Consider the following 20,803-nt stretch of genomic DNA (forward strand, 5'->3'; position numbering starts at 1 on the left):
GCAGATCACAGTTACACATATGGTAGGTTAGATATCTTTGGGAAAAGCGGTGCCATGGGTTCTTAGGCCTGTGCTTTTTCGTAAAAATCTTTTATGATAGACTAGCTAAGCAAATCATTTTTAAAATAACTAGCATCTATTATATAAGGCCCGTCTTATGACTAATTGTGCATGTAATGCAAAAGTAAATTTACTTTGCTGGACTGACCATCTTAGTTCATTAGAAACCAGTCATTTTTCCTAGGGGGAAAAAGTATTTGTGATTGTTCCAAATGATGTTATTGCTTACTTCCTGCTCTCCCCTTATCTAGGACAGGAATATGTGATTGTAAAGGAGAGGGATCAGCTGCTCTTCGCTTGTAGGTCTTAGTAACCTTATCCACATCAGGCTGTTTTCTGGTCATTTCCTCCATGAAAGTCTGTAATGAAAAGGACAGCTGCCTAAGAATATGCCAAAGTAAATAAATTATAATACAGAAATGGGTTAAAAACAAAAAACTAAGTTAGTTTAACTTAGTTTGCCCTTGTTTCTAACTGAGAAATTTTAGTTTTTCTTTGAAATTATCTGACCTTGTAACAAATAAATATCACAGCTATTTGGTTCTCTGAAAAAAAAATTAAAAATACACATCTATGATTTTTGTTTATTTTTGGACCAGATCTGTGATTTCATTGACACGAAGTACTCTCTGGGAAGAAACTCCTACCAATGTAAGTCAGCACCTGTTCTGCAATTTAAGACTTCAGATACATGCACTTATTATACAACATACGTAGTTTTGCCAGGCATTATGCTGGGCACTATAATCACAAAAACAAAAATTAAGTATTCCCAGGCCTCAGGGAGCTTACATTCAATTGTTCTGCTTTGGGGGATTTTGGGGGGGAGAGGCGATATGTACACATAGAGGTAAATGCACTATATATAAACTGGAGCAATTAGGGAAGACCTTGTGGAGGTAAGGAGGGAGTAGATTCAAGGATGTGGGGATACCCTCTATGCAAAGGCACAGAGACTGGAGATAGAATATTATGTATAAGTAGCAAGAAGTAGGCCAGTTAGGGAAAGACCCTGAGTACACGATGGATAAACAAAAGCAAGTAAAGACTTACATCAATCACTTCAAGGTTCCAAATAATGATCTCTAGCCTTAAAAATTATCATGTATTTCTGACCCTTGGGGTTTTTGCTACATTTTCTTAAGATCTTTTCTAAACAAGGAGGATTGATAATAGTGAGATTCTTCATAACAATGACTTTAAATCATTAAGTTTGGTCCAAGACCATATAACAAGTCCCAAAATCTACTTGGGTGTTCATTCTGCTGGGAAAATGAATGTGAATAGTTAAGTTTTAAAGGAGTTACCTTTAAACCAGGGGTGTGGAACCTGTGAACTTGAGGCCACATGTGGCTTTCTAGGTCCTTGGGTGTGGCATTTTGACCGAATCCAAGTTTTACAGAACAAATCCTTTTATTAAGGGGATTTCTTCTGTGAAATTTGGATTCAGTCAAAGGGCTCACTTGAGGTCCTAGAGGGCCACATGTGGCCTCAAGGTCACAGGATCCCCACCCTGGCTTTAAACCATGGAACATGTATTTCCCAATCCATTTTCTCAATTCCTGTCTAAGAGGAGATCACAGCTGAAATGCCCTCGCTCCTCGTTCTTCCCAGATGTCTGAACACAACTAAGGTAAAGTCCATTTTTACCTGGTGTTCTGCAATGAGGGCTTTCACTTCTTCAATCTCCTGGGGGAGGACTTCTTTGTCTTTCTCACTGAGTGTGGTCTCTGCCCACTGCAACCAAGCCAGCAAAGCTTCCAGCAATTCCTGTTTAGCGATAAGACCAGCCAGGGCACTAGCCAGTCTCTGCTGATGCTGCTTTGCCCATGCCAGGACCTGTTATCAAAGTAGAGATCTGTTTTCCAAAGCTCTTTCAATTTGTAAAATAGCAATCCCATTCCTGCTAATGCAACAGTAATTATGTGCAAGGACACCTACTTTTCAAATGTATTGATTAGCTATTTCTTGTGTTCTTTCATTATTCTACTCTCCTGTCATTCAAACTCACCTCAGTGTAATTGTCTACACCTACCCACTGATTTAACACAAGGAATTTGAACCAACAAGTCTTTAGAAGTTGGTAAGACAGACCATAATGGGACATAACCATCATTCCTCCAAGTCCTTTATTTGGTCTTAAAGAGCAGTACTAAGGGAAGATGAGTCCTCTAAGATATGTCTCAGGAAGTTAAGGACTACAAAAACCTCTGCTTTCCTTTACTTTCTAATTTAAGTTGAAGGACATACTTCCCTAGAAGGTCGGTACAATCTCCATAACACAGACCAACTCTGTACAACCCAATCTACAAATCCAATCATCACCTCAGATACAGAATATTTTACCTTTTTGTATATCAATAAACTCACTTGGGAAACATACCACAATTGGAATAATACTGAACTGCTGGTTTACTTAACCCAGTTAATATGGGCCCAAAGGCTGGAATGAAGTACAGAGTGCCAAACTTTTGTCTATAAATGTTCAGAGCCAACATCCACAGGAATTCTACTCTAAACAAAATGAAATACAGAGGCTAATTATGGGTTAAGATATTTGCTCTGTCTAATTGTAAGTATCATTAACTCCACAACACCTCTTCCCTCCCTCGACCTTCCCCAGCCAAAATAAACTCTACACAACTTTATTATTTTCCCACAGTTATTAACTGCATTTTAATTGGTCTCCAATTTATAAAAGATTGTCAAGCATTATGCTGATTATTTGTATCATACTGACCTCCTCAAACCTAGCTCTAATGATGGTAATCCAGTGCTTGATGGTGGTAATGGAATCAGGGTGGCAGATGGCCAGGACAGCTTCTCCCATACCTGTTGCCTTATTTAGTTCAGCTCTTTTCTCTTCCAGTTTCCTCATGAATTCCTAGAGTAGAAAAAATTGTTTCAATTAGTCACTGGCACTAGTTGAAAAGAAGTTGAGTAAAACCATCATTTTTCTTAGCTAATTGTATTGATTCCAGCAGGTTTAAAAAAAAAAAAAACCCAGTGGTTCTTTCGGAGTTTGAATTGGTTCACACTTCCAGGAAAAAAATAAATAAATAATCAAGTCACATCTAGTGAGTGTGTGTGTGTGTGTGTGTGTGTGTTTTGAAGAAATCACTAGATATTAATAGGAAATAAAATCTGAGTCTTGAAGAATAGAAGGGAGAAGTTATGGGAGATAGAGAAAGGTAAGATTGGGAGGGAGGAAGCATGTTAGCCTCAGACCAGTGCTGTGCTGGGCAAGAAGCCAAGTCTTGTAAGATTGCAAATAAGTGACACAGGCTCCTTGGCTCCCTAACAGTTCCCAAGACAACATATTCTCAGTTCTGAGCATTCCTTCAGGCCCTATTCCCAAGTCATGCTAAAAGGATTATCTCCAGTTTACCTGTAGGGTACATTTCTACCAGCACCCCACCACTCCAAACATTCCAACCACCTTACTGGGCCTTAATCAAGTTACAGGGAAAGCCTTTCAATTCCAGTAACATTTACTAAGAACCAATCAATCCAAAAAGCCTTTTGAGAGCTTTTTGTTCCATAACTATAGAAAAAAGGCTTAAAATTTGAATGTTTTGCTGAGGTAATGGTGGGGGTACGTACAGTCAACAGAACAATAAGTATAGATAACTAGTGTTGGAGTCTTGAAGACAGGGACTGCTACTGAATGGGGATGGGGTACAGAAAAAAGGTTAGGATAAATGACAAAATTGGATGAATTTCTAATTTTAACATTAGTTCATCCCTGTTTACCTTCAAATGGACTAGGAAAAATTTAAACACAGTTATTTATGAAGCTTTCCCCAGGCAGCCAGTACCCTCCCAACTCCAACACAGTTAACACCCCAAATGAAGGTTGTGGGTGTAACACTGATTTTACTACTTTATCATAGCCTACTACACACATAATTTACCAGAGGTAACACAGTATAATAGATAAAGCCAATCTTGGGGTCAAAAAGACCTGAGTTTAAGCCATCCAGGTCCTTTCAGTGCCCTAGGCAACACTGTCAAGAATACCAGTTACACAAACACCCGCAAATCTGTTCTGGGAGAAGGAATACTTTTCTCTATGGGAGTTTCCTGCTTTGATAAAATTAAAGGTCCTGACCCACATTCCCCCCACTCACTCCCAACAAAACAAAGCAAACAAAATAAAACATAGCCAGTCAGTTGACAAGAATTGATTATGTTCCTGCTATGTGCTAAGGCTAGGGATACAAAGAAAGGCAAACACAGTCCCTGCTTTCAAGGGTGAAGTGAAGGAAAAGGAGCAAGCTTTTTACTAATCTCCTACTATGTGCCAGGCACTATGTTAAGTGGTTTACAAATATTATGCCATTTGATCTTCACAACCTGGGAGTTAGATGCTTTCACATACATTCTGCAGTTGGGAAAACTGGGGCAGAGGTTAAATGACTTGCCCAGAGTCACTAAGCTAGTAACTGTCTGAGGCAGAATTTGAACTCAGGACTTCCTTGCATCAGGCCCATTGTTCTGTCCATTATGTTACCTCACTACCTAGAAGCTCATATTTCTAATGGAACAGGTAACATGCAAACACATGAGATAAATAAAGTGGAAGTGGGAAGCAAACGAGAGAGAAGGCACTAGTAGTAGGTGGTACAGGGAGAGGCTTCCTACAGAAGGTAGGATTTGAGCTAAATCTTGAAGAAGATCTCAAGGAAGCCAGGGGACAGAGGTGAGGAGGGAGAAAATTCCAAGCAAGGGAAGAGATCGCCAATGTGGAAGTACCTAAAACAGGGTTAGAATAGCATAGAGGAGGCACAGCATAGCCAGTGGTGGGACCACAGAATGCATGAAGGGAAGTAATATATCATAAGCCTAGAAAGGCTGTTGGGACTAAGTTCTGAAAGAAGGGCTTTAAATTCCAAACAGCAGTTCATATTTGATCCTAGGGGCAATAAGGGCCAGTAGAGCTAACTGAGTAGGGTAGGAGCACAAACAGATTTGAGCTTTAGGAAAACCACATTAGCAGCAGCATAATGAAAGCTCTGGCAGGTCTGACACCAAGCAGAAAAGGCTTTGGATACAGACCCTATTACGTCTGTCCTATGAAGTCCAGTTAAGAAAAAATCAGAGAGGCTATTCATCAGAAGGCTGGCTACAGGTGATGAATTTGGTGGGGTGGGTGGAGGCGGGGCAGTCATTCAGAAAGATCATCTATTAAGAAGAGTTGTGTGATCTTTGTCAGTGGTGGGAGTCCCTACATCAATATAATCACGAGACTTTTAAGTATTATAACTGACTTTCCCCTTTAATCACCATCTCATAAATCTAATGTTGACAAATAATTTGTGGTTAAGAAAGTTATTGTGTTACTATAAAGAAATAACATGCTACAAAAGATAATGGGAAAAGAATCAACAAAAAGTCACTCTGGTCAGCAGCTGTCAACTTTACATAATTCCATAAAAAGGATTAAACTTTTCACCTGCTTAGAAACACTATTTAGGTTTGATATTCAAATTACTCATTAAAAATATGACTTCTATTTCTCCTAATAGAAAGACTTCGGGTTCTTCTGAGAATGCTAATCTAGTCTAAAGTGTCCTTTGAAGTCAGGGCATCTGAATTCAGTTAGAACTTCAAAGGACTCTTTAAAGTAACTCAGCTATCTCAGAACCACCAGAGGAAGTCACGTAACTACTCTGGCCAGCCAATACATGTTCTCCAAGGACATCCTAGATCTGTTATTCAGTAGACCCAGGGTCTCTAGGAACTACTTTGAGATCTGGTGAAGCAAGAAAAGAGCCCCTTCTGGACAGTGCCCCTGTGAATATTTACTAAGTCATCTGAGGTTTACTGAATCATTTATTGAGTCATCCGCACTTTAGAACAAAGAAAACTCCTGAACTCAGCTGGATTCCTCTGTAAGGACTTTGGTAGCCCTACTAACCCCACTCCCCACCCCCCAAGACGCACACGCACACGCACGCGCACGCGCACACACACATGCACAAAGTCTGGTCCTGCTTGAACCAAATAAGAGCCTCTTAAAAATTCATTGGACTTTACCAGTTTGGGTGCCCCAGTGGAATTGATTTATTTCCATCTACACAGACTGTCTCTCCTATTGTATTTCCCCTTAACAAAGCATAGTTGCTTTACTTCTCACTACTGGCTGTGTTCTGTCTGGTGGTGCTCATCCTGATCACAACAGTTTTCTCCCTTACAAGCAAGAGCTATTGTCCAATGTTGCGACCAACAGTCTTGGTAATTAACTCCCCATGATAAAGCTATAGAAACATAGAAAGCAATGGTTAAGACTGCAAAGCCTGTGCCTCCAGTGTAAGACCTGGCCCCTTCTCTCTGACACCAGAAATGTGACTAGGAGCAGGCCCAGAACCACATGCCCCTGAGTTCTTCCCCTTGACAACATAAGTGGCACCTAAGAGAGACTGATGCCCTTTCCTTGTACTTCACCGTGGGATACCAAACCTTACTCAAACTATATTAAGATAGCTTCCTAAAGGAAGATCTACCCATAGCAATACGCTCTAACCTTCATGTTCAAAATAATGAACCTGAATGCTTTCCAATAATATTTATGTTATGTCTCTTCTATTATATTGATGGTTCTAATATTTTAGCATCTCATTTCTTTAGATGACACCTATAAATCCTTATCTACTTTATTGTCAACAATGCAATACTTCATTGTTAAGGGCTCAGAAGGAATGTCAACAGTAGTGGCACATTAGTTAAAGTGAGAAGCCATTGTATTGATGATGTATTCCCTCTATTATTGTAATTAATGATGTGTTTTCTACATGACCTTCAAGGACAGGGTTATGCTGAAAACTATCTGAGTTAATTACAAATGCTGTCATCAGCAGTACATGTCTTGTTTGCATTGAGAATTCCTCACTTTTACAGTCAAAGGTGAAAAGCCATCTGTTATGAGACATGTGGGCCATTCTCTTTAGGTGACTGGCAAACTCCATTAATTTTTGCTGAAAATACCAAGCCTGAAAACACACTGGCATTCTTTCTTTGGTAGGATCAAATACTTATCTATTGTGTCTAGTAATGTAATTATTTGCTTGTATTACTAAAAAGTCAAAAATCAATCCATTTACAAAGCTGTTTATAAAATTAAAAATGTTCCAAACTCTAGATGAAGAACATTCATTTTTAAAGAAATATGTAAGTCCCCTAAATGAAAGAAAATGGTCAGGCTTTCAGAGAATTGCTTTGATAAACATAAAAGACATTTGTGAAGTATCTGCTGTTTTCACTTGAAAAGAAACTTCCAAGGTGATTTAGTACAAAAAAGTCTGGAATGAAAACAACCCTGCTTGCAAAATACAATTCATGTTCTTTTTAGAAGTGGGGAACAGGTTCAACAGCAATTAACAATGTTAAGTGCCTAATGGGTGCAAAGGCACTATACTACAAAGACAAAAATGAAATAGTCCCTGCCATCAAGCAGCTTTCATTTTGTAGAACATATCAGAATGAGGATAATTACACTGGGTGCTGCAAAGGACAGGAAGTATGCAAGAAAAACTGCAGAAATAGATACAATAGCATCAGGCCACTGATTTGATGTGGGGAGTGAGGGAGATGGAAAAGTCAAAAATACTTAAGTGGTTATGAGCATTAACAAATTAGAGGTTTGGGTGGTACCATCAATAGAAATAGAGAAGTTACATAGAAGGACAGGTTTTGAAGGGATTAAAAGAATTCATCCTTTGTATGTTGAATTTGTAATGCTCAGGAGAAACACCCAGCAGGGTCTGGAAATATAGGAATACAGATTATGGGAGAGATTTAAATAATGTAAATTGTTGGCAGAAATAAAGATTTTGAAGTCTGACAGCTAAAACCATGGGAATGGATAAGATTGCCAAGGTAGGGAATGTGGAGAGAAACGAAGTGGTCTAAACATAGATCTTTGAGGGACATCCCTATATATGTAATGGAAAGAACATAAAGATCTACAAAAGGAGACAGGTACGTAGTAGTCAGAAAAATAGAAGCAGGAATGTAAGAGTGAATTGTCATAGAAAACAAAGGAGGAGAGCTTATTGAGGAGGGGAGCAGTCAATATTGCCAAATGATGCAGAATTTAAAGGAGAATCAGAACAACTACCCCCAGCACCAATGTAGGGGAGAGGACAGGTAAAAGGTCGAAGAGGGGAAAGGATCTAGATAAAGATTTGTTTTTATGGTATTATGGAGAGGAAAGATCCACTATGTGTGGCCTTTTGACAGATGTCACACAAGCAATTACAGGTGGCAACCCAAGAAACATCAAATAAAAGAAAACTCCAGCTGGGAATGGGTCTGGGGTTAATAAAGTGGACTCTTGGCTTCCATGTCTTACATATGGATATTTCTACACGTGTACATATGGACACGTATATATTGTTTGCTGGGGGTGAAAAAGTACCCAAATTTTAAACTTTCAAAATCAAAAGTAGTGGGGGAAATGATTATTTCAGAACACTAATATATTGCTTCTTCCTACAACACTTTATATACCCAGTTAAATTTTACTTAGCTTTGGTTTCTCACTCACTTTATGCTGATCAATGAGGTTGCGGAGTGCTTCTTCATCATCTGGGAGCACGCCATGGAACCGAAGTGTCTGCTCGGCCTCAGCCAACCATTCCAGGAGGACATGCACCACAGAGTGAAATTCTTCTGCCTAACATTTCATATGTGAGAGAAAAAAATAAAATAAAAAATATGACTTATGAAGGGAAATGCAACAGAAATATTTTATCAGGAGATACTTTCCCACAATAAGAAAACTAGCTTTAGATTGATTAATTGTGTGCAGTGACTTTTCATTTTAAAAGTCAGTGATCTGTGCTGCTGTATTTCCATAACTGTAAAAAGATATCAAATGTATCTTTGCAGTCTGCAGTCTTCAGGAAGACTAAAATTTATTCTTGCTTTCAACCACCTCATTTAGAGTTGATAGGAAGCTTGATTATACTTTGTCATCCATTCAAGTTGAAAAAGTGAGAAAGTAGTCCTTTGATCTAAGATCTGACAGATCCCCTTTAAAAGCATCATTAACTAAAAATATGTAATGATGCTATAATAATTTTGTAAATCGCTAATCCCATCTTCAGACTATGTCGTCTGATAAAAATTCCCAGGCAACATCTATCTCTAACACAATAAAATTTTCTAGCCTTTTCTTTGTGGCAATAAAAAAACAAACAAGCAAACAAACATGTTTACCTGGCGCAAGGCTTCTTCTAATCGGGTCTGTTTTGATACTGATAACGCACATACAGTCTCCCACCGAGTACTTAATTCCTGCATTTGGACTTTAACCCACGAGGAGTCATCACGGCTGCCTTCAATAAGTTCCCGAGCAGACCGCTTGAGAGCCTGCACACTGCTTGTCCTTTTCCCCAGCTCCTTCTGGAAGACCTAAGACCACCAGAGTTTCATAAATAAATCTTCACAAACAATCCTTTCCAAATGGCACAATGTTCTGCTAGTAATTTCTCAGAAGACCTGATAGCTGAACACACATCATTCTCATTCCTCTTCATAGTCTCCTCATAGGGGAGAGAGATTCTCCCTTGGCACCTCTGCTTCTGAGAATCCCTGGCTTCCTTCCAGACTCAGTTCATGGGACAGCTTCTGTAAGAGGCCTTTCTCCATCCCTCTAGCTGCTAGCATTGGCCCCTCTAAGGGTACCCTCCATCAACTCTGTCAACATTTTCTATCTTCTTATTTATATCCATGCTATCTCCTCTCCAATAGAATGTAAACTCCTTAAAAGCAGAGATTTTCTTTTTTTTTAATCCCTAACACATAGCACAAGCATTTAATAAATGTTCTGCTTGACAGTATCATCTTTACTTTGTTTAGTAGTACAATTTAGTACAATTTAACTAATATATGTGTATATGTGTACATGGGTGTGTGTGTGTGTGTGTATATATATATACACTATATATATAATATATATATACAAATATACACATATACACCCATATATACAAATACATACAAATAAATACTTATACATGCCAAAGTGCCACAATTTCTAGGTGGCACCTAGGACAGAGTATTGGGTCTGGAACCAGGAAGACCTGAGTTCAAATCCAACCTCAGATTCTTACTACCTGTGTGACCTTGGGCAAGTCACTTAAGCTCTGCTTCAGTTTTTATAATTTGTGAAATGGGGATAATAACAGTATTTACCTCCCAGGGTTGTGAGGATAAGATGAGGCAATATCTATAAAGTGCTTTGCAGACCCTAAAGAGCTATGTAAATACTGCTATCAACATCATTATCATCATTATAGTAGGCTGATGATCATGTGATTGTGGGAATGGGGAGAAGCTACCTAACATAATCTCAGGATCTCAAACTGAATCTCTTAATTTAAAGGTGTTTTAAAGAAACATTTCTACTGATCTTGCCTTATATTAATGAGTATGTCCAGGTAGGACCCCAGGGGAATCTTAAGAAAGTCCCCATAGTTCTCATTTTTAGAAAATGTCTATTGCATTAGCTTTACACGTCTTTTCTTTTTTCAATAGACTTTAGTTTTCAAATATGGCAGCTTACATCTTTTTCTTGCCATACTTCAGGGGCTGTTGCAAAGTTTTCATTTTGCTTACCTTCTACTCATAGTGTGTATTTTGTTTTACAATTATTTTAAATTTTAAAATATAATTTTAAAATATAAATTATCATTATAAAGTATAAATTTTAATTGACATTTTCCTTTCATTTATTCTTACTGAGACAGTATTTATTTTAGCAATGCTTTATTAAATCATTTTCTACCATAATCTTTGCTTAGACATCCATTCACATACAACTGCATAATAGCTAGTATTCAATGGGTATTCAGTAAATATTTGTGGGTTGAATCAACATGGCACAGGAAGGATTTTTTTTGTGTATGGGCATAGAGTAAGAAGTGGGTCTGGAAACAGACCCTAGAGTTTCTCAGGCACAGTCCAAAATTTCACATACAAGACTAGATGTTTCAATCAATATAAAATATTCTATAAAGATGCAAATTAGCTAATTTTAAAAAATAATCAGAAACTTATGTGATCTCCAACCTGCTACACATCTTTGCATAAATTTGGTTGTACGTTACATTTATGCTGATAAAATCACTCAAAAAAATCATTCCAGCCAAACAACTAGTTTGACTAAACTTAACTGACCATTCTAATGGTAGATATGGTCACGAAAGGTACTACCTCTGTCATACAAACACAATCCTTGAATAACTCAGTGTCATTTCCATACGAGAATTTCCAAGTTATTATTAATGTATTAACTTTTTGCCTTGACAATATGCTATTAGTTCCTTTTTCCTGACCTTGAAAATAGATACCTAAAAATTGGATGGACTGGTAAATATTTGGGCAATGAGAGAACTATATTTCTACTGAAAAAGGAACATTGCAGATTCTTTATCATCACTCAATTTATAAGATGATTCTTTAAGTAAGAGTGAATAGAAAATTGTTCTTTATAATTAAATTCAACAAATATTTACTTAGGGCCAATTATTGATAGAAATCAATGGAACTAATATAAATTACAATTTTGAAATTTGTTGTAGACCTAACATACATGGTTTATCTGGTTGGTACTTTATTCACAAAAAAAAGAATTATCCCTTATGTTTCTGATGACTATCCATATGGGGCAAAGTAATGTGTGAAAGAGTTAATTATAATGAAATACAGACCAAGCATTTTTGCTTATATGAATAAACATTTTGATTTTTTTGACACATAAAATATAAAGTGAGACTTTAAAAGGATGAAAAAAAGTCCTATCTCAAATTAGACTATCCCCAGAGGAACAAAAAACCCAAGCCATTTTGATATTACCATTTTTATATCTACATATGGTTTAGATCTTTAGATAATATAGTCATTTATAATATCTCATTTGGCCCTTTCTTATAGGTAGATAAAGACTCAATACCTAAAACTCAATACAATTTGGATTCATTGAAAATGACCTCTAACTGGCAGAACATTTTAGGATGCTCAAAAGGCTTGGAGCAAAATGATCTTCTTACAATGATTAATGGTCAAACTTTCATAATAAATGTTGTTGTCTAATAAAATGCTACAGTTCAAAGTGCAGGGTGAAGAGATTTTTTTTAAGTAATGAAAGGAAGTCCATCTATTGACCTGGACATTAGAGTCATAGCTCATGTCATATTTCACATACTTATATAACATCCTCATTTGAGTTCACACAAAGAAAGATCTTTATTTTTACTGTAGAATAGCTTAAATTAAGATGCAGTGTGATGAAATCTTATTAAAATATTTTTCAAGGAAAATGTTTAAGTTTTAAAGAAGAAACATTGCATTATATGGGTTTCAGGGCTTTTCACTAAAAACAAATTAGGGACTATTATAAGGGCAAAGCCCTTTAAAATTAACCAAATTGCACAATACATTTCAATTACCATTTGCCCACTAAAGTAAATTTCTATTAAGACTTTTTTTCTAATACTTTCACCCACAATCAACACTTTATTTCAGTAAAAATGATGTCTCGATCTTTTCAAAGTATATTTATGTTTAGACATTATTAAATTTTTTTGTTTGCATGATTGTATACTAGCCATAAATGGATTTTATCATTTGTATTTTTAAACAGCTTCCCAAAGGTCATTCTTTACAAATTCCAATACAAAGATAGTAAATATCATGCAAGTCACTCAACCTTAATATGTAATTTTATCTGTCAACTTAAACAACTAGCTCTCTAATTCAAGATAAAATGATTTAAAAGCACTTAACCCAAGACAAATAGATTTTGGGGAACAGTCTCCAGATCAATACTGAGACATTAATTTGTTAAGTGTTAAGCCCAAACCACTTTGCTCATGTGACTTACTATTCAGCTGTATACACTAATGAATAATTACATCGTCCTAGCTTGTTTAGGAATAGATAATGTTAAAGGGTCAAAGGCTTCATTAAAGTCAAAACATGTCCAATGCATTATTTTCCCCTCTTTTCTCAAAATCTGTAAGTAAAGAAAATTATATTTCTGATTTTATGTTATGCAAATCCATTTTTAATCTTAGTTACAATTTTTGTGTTAACATTAAAAATAAAATGGTTTGGGTGACTGGTCCACATTTTAACTGATGGGGATTAGACCCGTGATTTAACTGGTATAAGTAACTTCCAGATGAGGAAATTCCTTGTATTAATGTTGTCACCTCTTCTACAACTTACAATCTTAGAAAGCTACCTAGAGCACTAAAAGGCATGTGTTAGAAGCAGAACTTCAACTCAGGTCCTTCCTGTTCTGAGGTCAGCTCTTTAACCACTGGGCCACAAAGTTTAAAAGAGCATCATGATAGATGCTTTTTTAAAAAATAAGGTGGCACACTGAACTTTTTTTTTTCATTCACCAACCCTCCATAAATTTTCAAAAAGACAGTTCATTGACAACTTCAATCAGATTCTAAGAGAAATAGCATTAGGGTCCATTGATTAAAATACATTGTATACAGTTTTAAAAGCATTATACATTTCCTTGGTCTACTTTTTTCTAATAAGTTTAAAATACATAGAGTGTGCTCAGTGTTTTTTAAATCCCTCTTAGGATCACACTTTTAAGTTGTATCCCATCTGTTCCCATAGATTTGGTGATTCTGTTCTAAAAATTTGTATATTTCTTGCACTGATGCCCAAAGCTTAGTATAATCATTATAATAACAATAACTCACATTTATATAGCACTTGAAGACTTATTAAATGTTTTCTTAACAGCAACCTAACAATGCTGTTTATTAAAAAAATGTCATGATTGGCCTAAATTCAATAATTTTTTTTCCTCTTTCCACTCCTACCAGGATAAGTAAACAAGATAACAGCATACTGAGGTACACAAAGAAGGCAGTATGAGGTATTTATCAATACCTTGTGATTATCTATCAAATTCATCACTAAATCCATGTCCCCATGAACTGGCTGATCTTCTGCCAACTGAGGTTCCACTCTATACAGCCAATCAATGAGAGCCTGCAGGGCATCTGTGAATTGTCCAGAAAATAGCAGAGCCTCTTCCAATTTGTTTTGCCTGAGAAAATGTCAAGTGAAAAGAGTTAAATCATTTTTTTTAAGTAGTAAGAGACATCTGAACTAACCTCTTAGGAAACTTTAGTAGTGACCAAAAAGAAAGAAAAATCCTAGGAGTGAGTGCTGATATAAACAAAAGAACAGTTGAATACCAAAATTTGAAATGCAATTGGTTTTTTTTCATGTATCTTTCCACTACTGTCTTCTTTTCCTTAAACATACCATCTAAGGCAAATTACATTAACACTTGTCAAAAAAAATTCACACACACGCACACATTCACACAAGTTCTTTTAGCTCCAATTCACTCAGGCCTTCCCAGAAAACTGCATTTCCCTTCAAAATACTGTGAACACTCTTACTGTGAAGTTTACCAAACAGTGATGAGAATAGGGGTTACCAGGTGTAAGGTGAGAGGTTTTGGTTGGGGGAGAGAGAAAAAGTTTGAGGAAGAAGTGGAAGAAATAGCAAAGTGAGTTTTCTCCTGGGTCATCATTCTTACAGACACCCATGCAAATCCCGTAATGGAGCAACAGAGATTTCTTCCTCTGCCCACTCTAAATATTCTCATCTTTCCAAACCCTAAGATGTTCTTTACTGCTTGTGATATTGGACAAGAAAGTACTTCTCCCACCAATCCAAATGTTGCCCCCTTGGGAAAGAAAAGTACTACTAAATAAATAAGGTAGTTGATCCCTCACAAATCTGCTTCCTTTTCCCCTGAAGCCCTTCTGGTCTCCCTCATGCAACTTTTAAAATGAGAGATTCTTCACCAATAAAGAAAAAAATCATTTTTCTAAGGTTATTTTTCATGAATTCAGATTTGGGGAAGACTTCTGCTTTACTATGTCCTTGGGAAATGCATTAAAAGAAAAAAAAGGGATTGGAGCACATACATGTATACAAATACACACATGTATGTGAATAGCCATCACAAAGGAAAATAATCTTAACAATAGTTTTAGATTATGCAAAATGATCTAGTATTTATGTATGTGTTTTGTAGATTGTTTTCATATACTTATGTATGTATGCATTATCTCCCCCAATAGAAGGCAAGCTCTTTGAAAGCAAGAGCTATTTCATTTTTGCCTTGTCTTGTCCATGGTGCCTAGTACAGTGTCTGGCACCTAGTAGGTAGGTACTTAATAAATGCTTTTTGATTTATTGATGTGGGAAAACTTTTTTGTGATGGCACCCTGGAGACACAAAGATAGCTCACCTTCTGAGAAAACAATGTAAGTAAATGCAAGATATTTACAATATAAATACCATGTCATTTTGCATCAATTTAAAATATTATTAAAGTTGCTTTCCTTCATGATGACTGCTAAATTATTTTTCAATTATGTTTCAATTATTAATACAGTGCCTAGTACACATTGCTCCATACACATAGTGCTCAATAAATGTTTATTGAGAAGAACACCTTATTTATTTAATTCTATGGAGCTATTAGTGCTTAAAATAATGTGGTCAATTTACAATCTGCTTATTATTAAAGGTTACCTTTTGAAATACAAGATAAATTTTATGTTATTTGAATGATAGAGTTAGATAAACTTCTAAAATTTCATTATCAAGTGAATACTAAGAAACAAGAGACAACAAAATTTAGGTCATATATAATGGGCAATGATGGTACTATATACTGACGTTAAAGTAGTCACCACTCCACTCGGTTAATATTTGTTAAACTACAAAAAAAAAAATCACCTGGAAAACTACACAAGTAGGAAGTAACGTAGCATCAGTAGCAAAAAGAAAAAGACTTCGCTTAACTATTTTAGGGAGAAAATTAACACACACACACACACACACACACACACACACACACACACACATATATATATATATATATAAACTTAATAAACTTTAGATGTTTATTGAGAAGGGTCAAATGTGATGAAAGAAAATTTACCAATATATGTTAAAAATCTTATCGTGAACAAAATGGTGGTAATATTCACACTTATCTCATAGGGATGTTATGACCTGTAAAGCACACTGGAAACTTTAAAGTATTACATGAATTTTAGTTATTATTGTTGTTACTACAACTATCTGCCTTTTTGTTAAAGCCCTGAGTTTGCTGAGTGTTGCTATCTAGCCTGACACCATGTCCTAAGAATCATATGACCCTGCAAACCATCCTGTAACTTACCTCTAGTGGGTTATCTCTTCCTGTTAGAATGCCAGCTCCTTGTCGGCAGGGATTGTCTTTATTTTCTGTTGGCATGCCCAGGGCTTATCACAGTACTTGGCACCGTGGTAAGCTCTTAAATAGTAACCTCTTGAATGTTTTCTAATTAGTTCATTTATTTAATTTAAATTATACTCAATTTGCTGTATTTTTAAAAAAAAAACTTTTGAAACTATTTTAAGGAACTCATTTTACCTTTCCACAGATTTCCCACATATAGTGTCCCATTTATCTCTGAGCTCACTTAACATATCATCCAGTTTCGAATTATCATCAGTCAGAGAGGTTTTCTCTTTCAGAGAACGTCCAGTTCTGTTTGTGGTGTCATAGACAGAGTGTTTTGCTCCAAGTGATTTCTGGAACTCCTGCATATTTGAAATGGAAAAAACATATGCTTAACAAAGGCATGAGAGAAATGCATTAGTAAAAAAACAATCACAATAATTGGAACCCCAAATGATTAATGAGCACAGAAGATAATGAAGTATTTCATCTTTAAACAATGGCACATCACAAGTGTTGAGGCTCCTCATATATTTTTTTAAATTATAAAGACTATCTATTCATTTAAAAGCAAAATTTTTAAAAGTTTCTATAATCTTTAAAGAAGCAATTTAAGGAAACACGAATCTGTTGAAAATAAAACTATCATAACATAACATGCAAAATTGAACTTCTAATTTACATTTTTTTTAAAATTTCAATGGAGATTCGGAAGATGGTTATTTATGATCTTGGTTTCTGATTCCTCAGGAAGTCTTTAAATAGATGTGGCATACACACCTCTCACCTCAATAAATTTTTTTCTTAAAACTTCAGATTCCCCACCATTCATTCTGTGTATTCATGATCACAGTGGTTCATCAATGCCCAAAGTAGGGATAGTATGTATGGGACTATGGGATAGTGGTAGTAATAAACGGGGGACTGGATAGGAAAAAATAAATACTTGTGTAAGTAATTAGAAAGACCATAGAGTACTGTTGGGTATGTGGTTGAAGGAGACAGGGAGGATAAGCTTAAAAAATGTGAGGGAGAGTTGACTTATTAAGTTGACTTACTCTTAGAAAAACACGAAACCGTTCTAGGGCTATAGTGCCATGAATATGAAAGTGCATGTGACATTAGCCAGAGGCCAGAAGCATATAGCATAATGCTAGGCACATTTTAAGTACTATATAAATACTAACTATAATAATAATAATTTTTATTATTCATGATGTACCCACACTGAAGAAATACTCCATGTCCCTTCGAGCTATAACCATTTATTGTTCAAAATACTCTCTGTTATAAGTGGGAACACTGCCTAAAAACAATGAATTACAATTGCAAGAACTTGGCCATACCTCAAGTTGATGCTACAGATGGATGACCCTAATGAGGCCTCTTACAAAAAGCTATACTTTCATATTACATGATTCTTCTGAAAATAAGATAAAAACACTGCCATGCAGGATCAAAGATAGAGAACACAAACAATGTCCTTTGTACTTTGTAGTTAGGTAGTTTGCTTACTCTGCTTGTTTTAGACATTATTTTCTACTGAAAAGTTTTAAAGGAAAGGGTACAGATTAATTTTACTTCAAGCAGTACTTGAAGTTAACAAACTTGGGAAGCTTCACTACCGTACTTCCTTGATGTTTCCTGTCTATCATTTAGTATCTCTTTTTATACACTGGCCAGTAACCTCATAAATAATTCTGATGCTTAGGTTATTTCCTATGTTACTTTACTATTTGTTCACTGCTAATGACAATCCAACTAAGTCTGATTGATCATTACATGTTAAACATGAAACATGCAGGGATTTTCATATTTGTACATTTTGGAAAAAAGGGGTAATCTATTTTGCCATTTCCACACACTACAAAAAGATGTTTAATTGGTAGGATCATTGACTCAAGCACTAAATGTCTGCAGAGTACTATCGCCTCATAGGTGGCATTATGGAAGGCTTTCTATTGACTTCATCACTTGAATCTAAGGAAGCAACTGGTTTCTTTAGGAAGACGGCCAAGAGACCAGAGAAACTAGGCTACTGTCATCATATGAGAATTTTAATAAATAAAGGATATGACTCAGAAATATCATCCTTATTCCGTCTATCAATGCTTTCTGCCTCAGATACATGATGCCAAGTATGAAAGGAAATGGCAAAAACCACCCAGATTATAAACTTTTTGAACCTATCTTCAGTGTGGATCTAGTATTAAGTTTGAAAAATTCTATGTTCATTGTAGCAACTATTCAATTTAATACAGAGACACCATACAATGACCAAATTCAGGAATATCAAGTCCAGTAACAAAAAGAATTAATATAATCTTCTATGACATCTCATTTTTAATCTCTGACCTATATAACAAAATTCAGCTTTTCTCTGAAATAAAACATATTAATTAGAAAGACCCTCAAACTAATTTTAAAAGAAGTGAAATTGGAGCATATTTATCTTTGAATATTTGTATTTTTTTAAAAGCCTGTCTACAGTCAGTCAATAATGCATCCTCACCTCCCACGGATTTCTCAACCTTCTACAATCTGTCTTTTGACCTCATCATTGAAGTGAAACTATGTTTTTTCCAAGATTACTGCTTATGTCTTAATCATTAAATTCAATGCCCTTTTCTCAGGCCCCAACCTTCTTGACATCTGTGTAGCCTTTGATACTGCTGACCACTCTCTTTTCCTTCACTGCTGTCTTCACCCTGAATTTTCATCCTAGTTATCCTACCTGCTTCTTAGTCTCCTCTCCTGGATTATCATTCATGACTTACTAAGTATGGGTATACTATAGAGCACTAGTATCAAACTCAAATAAAAATGGGGGCCACTAAACCATACATAAGGATCCCTGTGGGCATATATTAACTTAGAAAACTACATATTAGCATTATCTATGTTTTATTGTATATTCATTTGGTTTGATATTTTCCAATTACATTTTAATCAGGTTTAGGCTACACTCTGGAATGTTGCTGGCCACACTTTCCCTGGTCTCTGGCCCTTCTTTCTACTCTCACAGTGATGTTATTGGCTTCCATGGATTTGATTACTGTTTCTATGAGGATGAACCCCAGTCTAAATACCCAGACATCATCTCTTTCTACTGAACTTTAATCCCATGTCTTCAACTACCTGTCAGACATTTCCAGCAGTCTATGCCATGGGAATCTCAAACTAAATATGTCAAGAACACAGCACAAATGGATTGCATGCCCTGCAGGACAGTTCTTATAGCCACCACTGTTACTTGGTAACTTCTCTGAGTCCTAGGGATGCTGATGAGCAATTCGTAAATATGATATAATTCTAACTCAGTTTTCAAAGCTCATCAAAATGGTGCACTTTTGAAACTACTTAGAAAGGACATCTAAATACACTGATTGTGGTAGGATCAGCCTAAGAATGAAATTTAGCCTTACATACAATCAAATTCACATAAATATCGCAGAGATGGACTCTAACCTATTCAAAGGAACACTCATATTTCTGAGTTCAAATATTAAAAATACCATTTTGGGCAGGGCAATTTTCCCCCTTTTTCGTTGGTTTTAGGGGAAAAAAACTTTCCAGATAGAAAAAATATAATATAGAAAGATAGAAGTATTTTTATTTAAGAATTGTTTGAAATCTTGATGGTTATTTTAATCATCTCCACTCAATTCACAAACCATAATTCTAAATAATTAGAGTGGCCAATTAAAAACATAATGGTTTAACCACTGAAAATACTTTAAGTACTTTTTCTCTTTTGTTTGTAGACAACTCCATTTCCTAATATGAAGAACACCTATATGCTGCCATGTTGAATTTTCTTTCTATAACAACTAATTTCAGAGATCCTAATGTATATGCTATCTTAAAAAATGTTTCTGTGTGGAGGGACTTTGGAAATGGAGGGCAGGAAAATGACATCACAATGCAATGACATAGCTTCCTTTTTTTCAGCATCAGACTCACTTTATGTTGTGTAAGTTGTGTCTTTATTTTATCTGGATCATTGGCAATTTCAAGCTCTGAATCCAAAGATTTCTCTGATTCCTCTAGCCATTCCATGAGTTTGCTCCAAGCTTCATGGAACTACCAAAAACAAGAACAACATTATTTTTACATTATATAAATTTATACAAGGTAAAAAGTAACTGAAAGAACTACATATACAGACTCTACAATCTTTCCACATAGATATAAATGAATACTAAAGGAGGGTTTACATTTTTGAATGATTTAAATTAAATCTAGCACATCCTCCGAAAAATAAAAAGGATTTAATAATGGCCAAGAGTCTCATGTCTCAAACACATAAACTTGAACAAAAATTTGAGAAAGTTGAAAGGAACTATAAAAATGTTTGAAGACAATAATGAGAGCTACTTCTGGTTGTTTTAGCCAAATAACTAAATTAGTGTGTAAGGGAATTTTCCCCCTGCAAAGGTTTGGTATTCTTTA

General features: G+C 35.7%; 1 protein-coding gene across 11 annotated transcripts in view; it reads right to left on the bottom strand.

Annotated features, from left to right (window-relative positions):
• Positions 1-20,803, bottom strand: part of DST (dystonin) — a 445,378-nt gene that overhangs the window by 18,338 nt on the left and 406,237 nt on the right. For all 11 annotated transcript variants that reach the window (XM_027852998.1, XM_027852999.1, XM_027852997.1 and 8 more), the window contains 8 exons: positions 20,315-20,434; positions 16,544-16,713; positions 13,987-14,146; positions 9,283-9,477; positions 8,609-8,737; positions 2,801-2,944; positions 1,711-1,899; positions 290-419 (listed from right to left, as the gene is read on the bottom strand). In XM_027852998.1, coding sequence (XP_027708799.1) covers positions 290-419; positions 1,711-1,899; positions 2,801-2,944; positions 8,609-8,737; positions 9,283-9,477; positions 13,987-14,146; positions 16,544-16,713; positions 20,315-20,434 — 1,237 coding nt within the window. The remainder of the gene's footprint in view (positions 1-289; positions 420-1,710; positions 1,900-2,800; positions 2,945-8,608; positions 8,738-9,282; positions 9,478-13,986; positions 14,147-16,543; positions 16,714-20,314; positions 20,435-20,803) is intronic.

Source organism: Vombatus ursinus, unplaced genomic scaffold, assembly GCF_900497805.2.
Source record: "Vombatus ursinus unplaced genomic scaffold, bare-nosed wombat genome assembly UNPS02009835.1, whole genome shotgun sequence".
Taxonomy (NCBI): Eukaryota; Metazoa; Chordata; class Mammalia; order Diprotodontia; family Vombatidae; genus Vombatus; species Vombatus ursinus.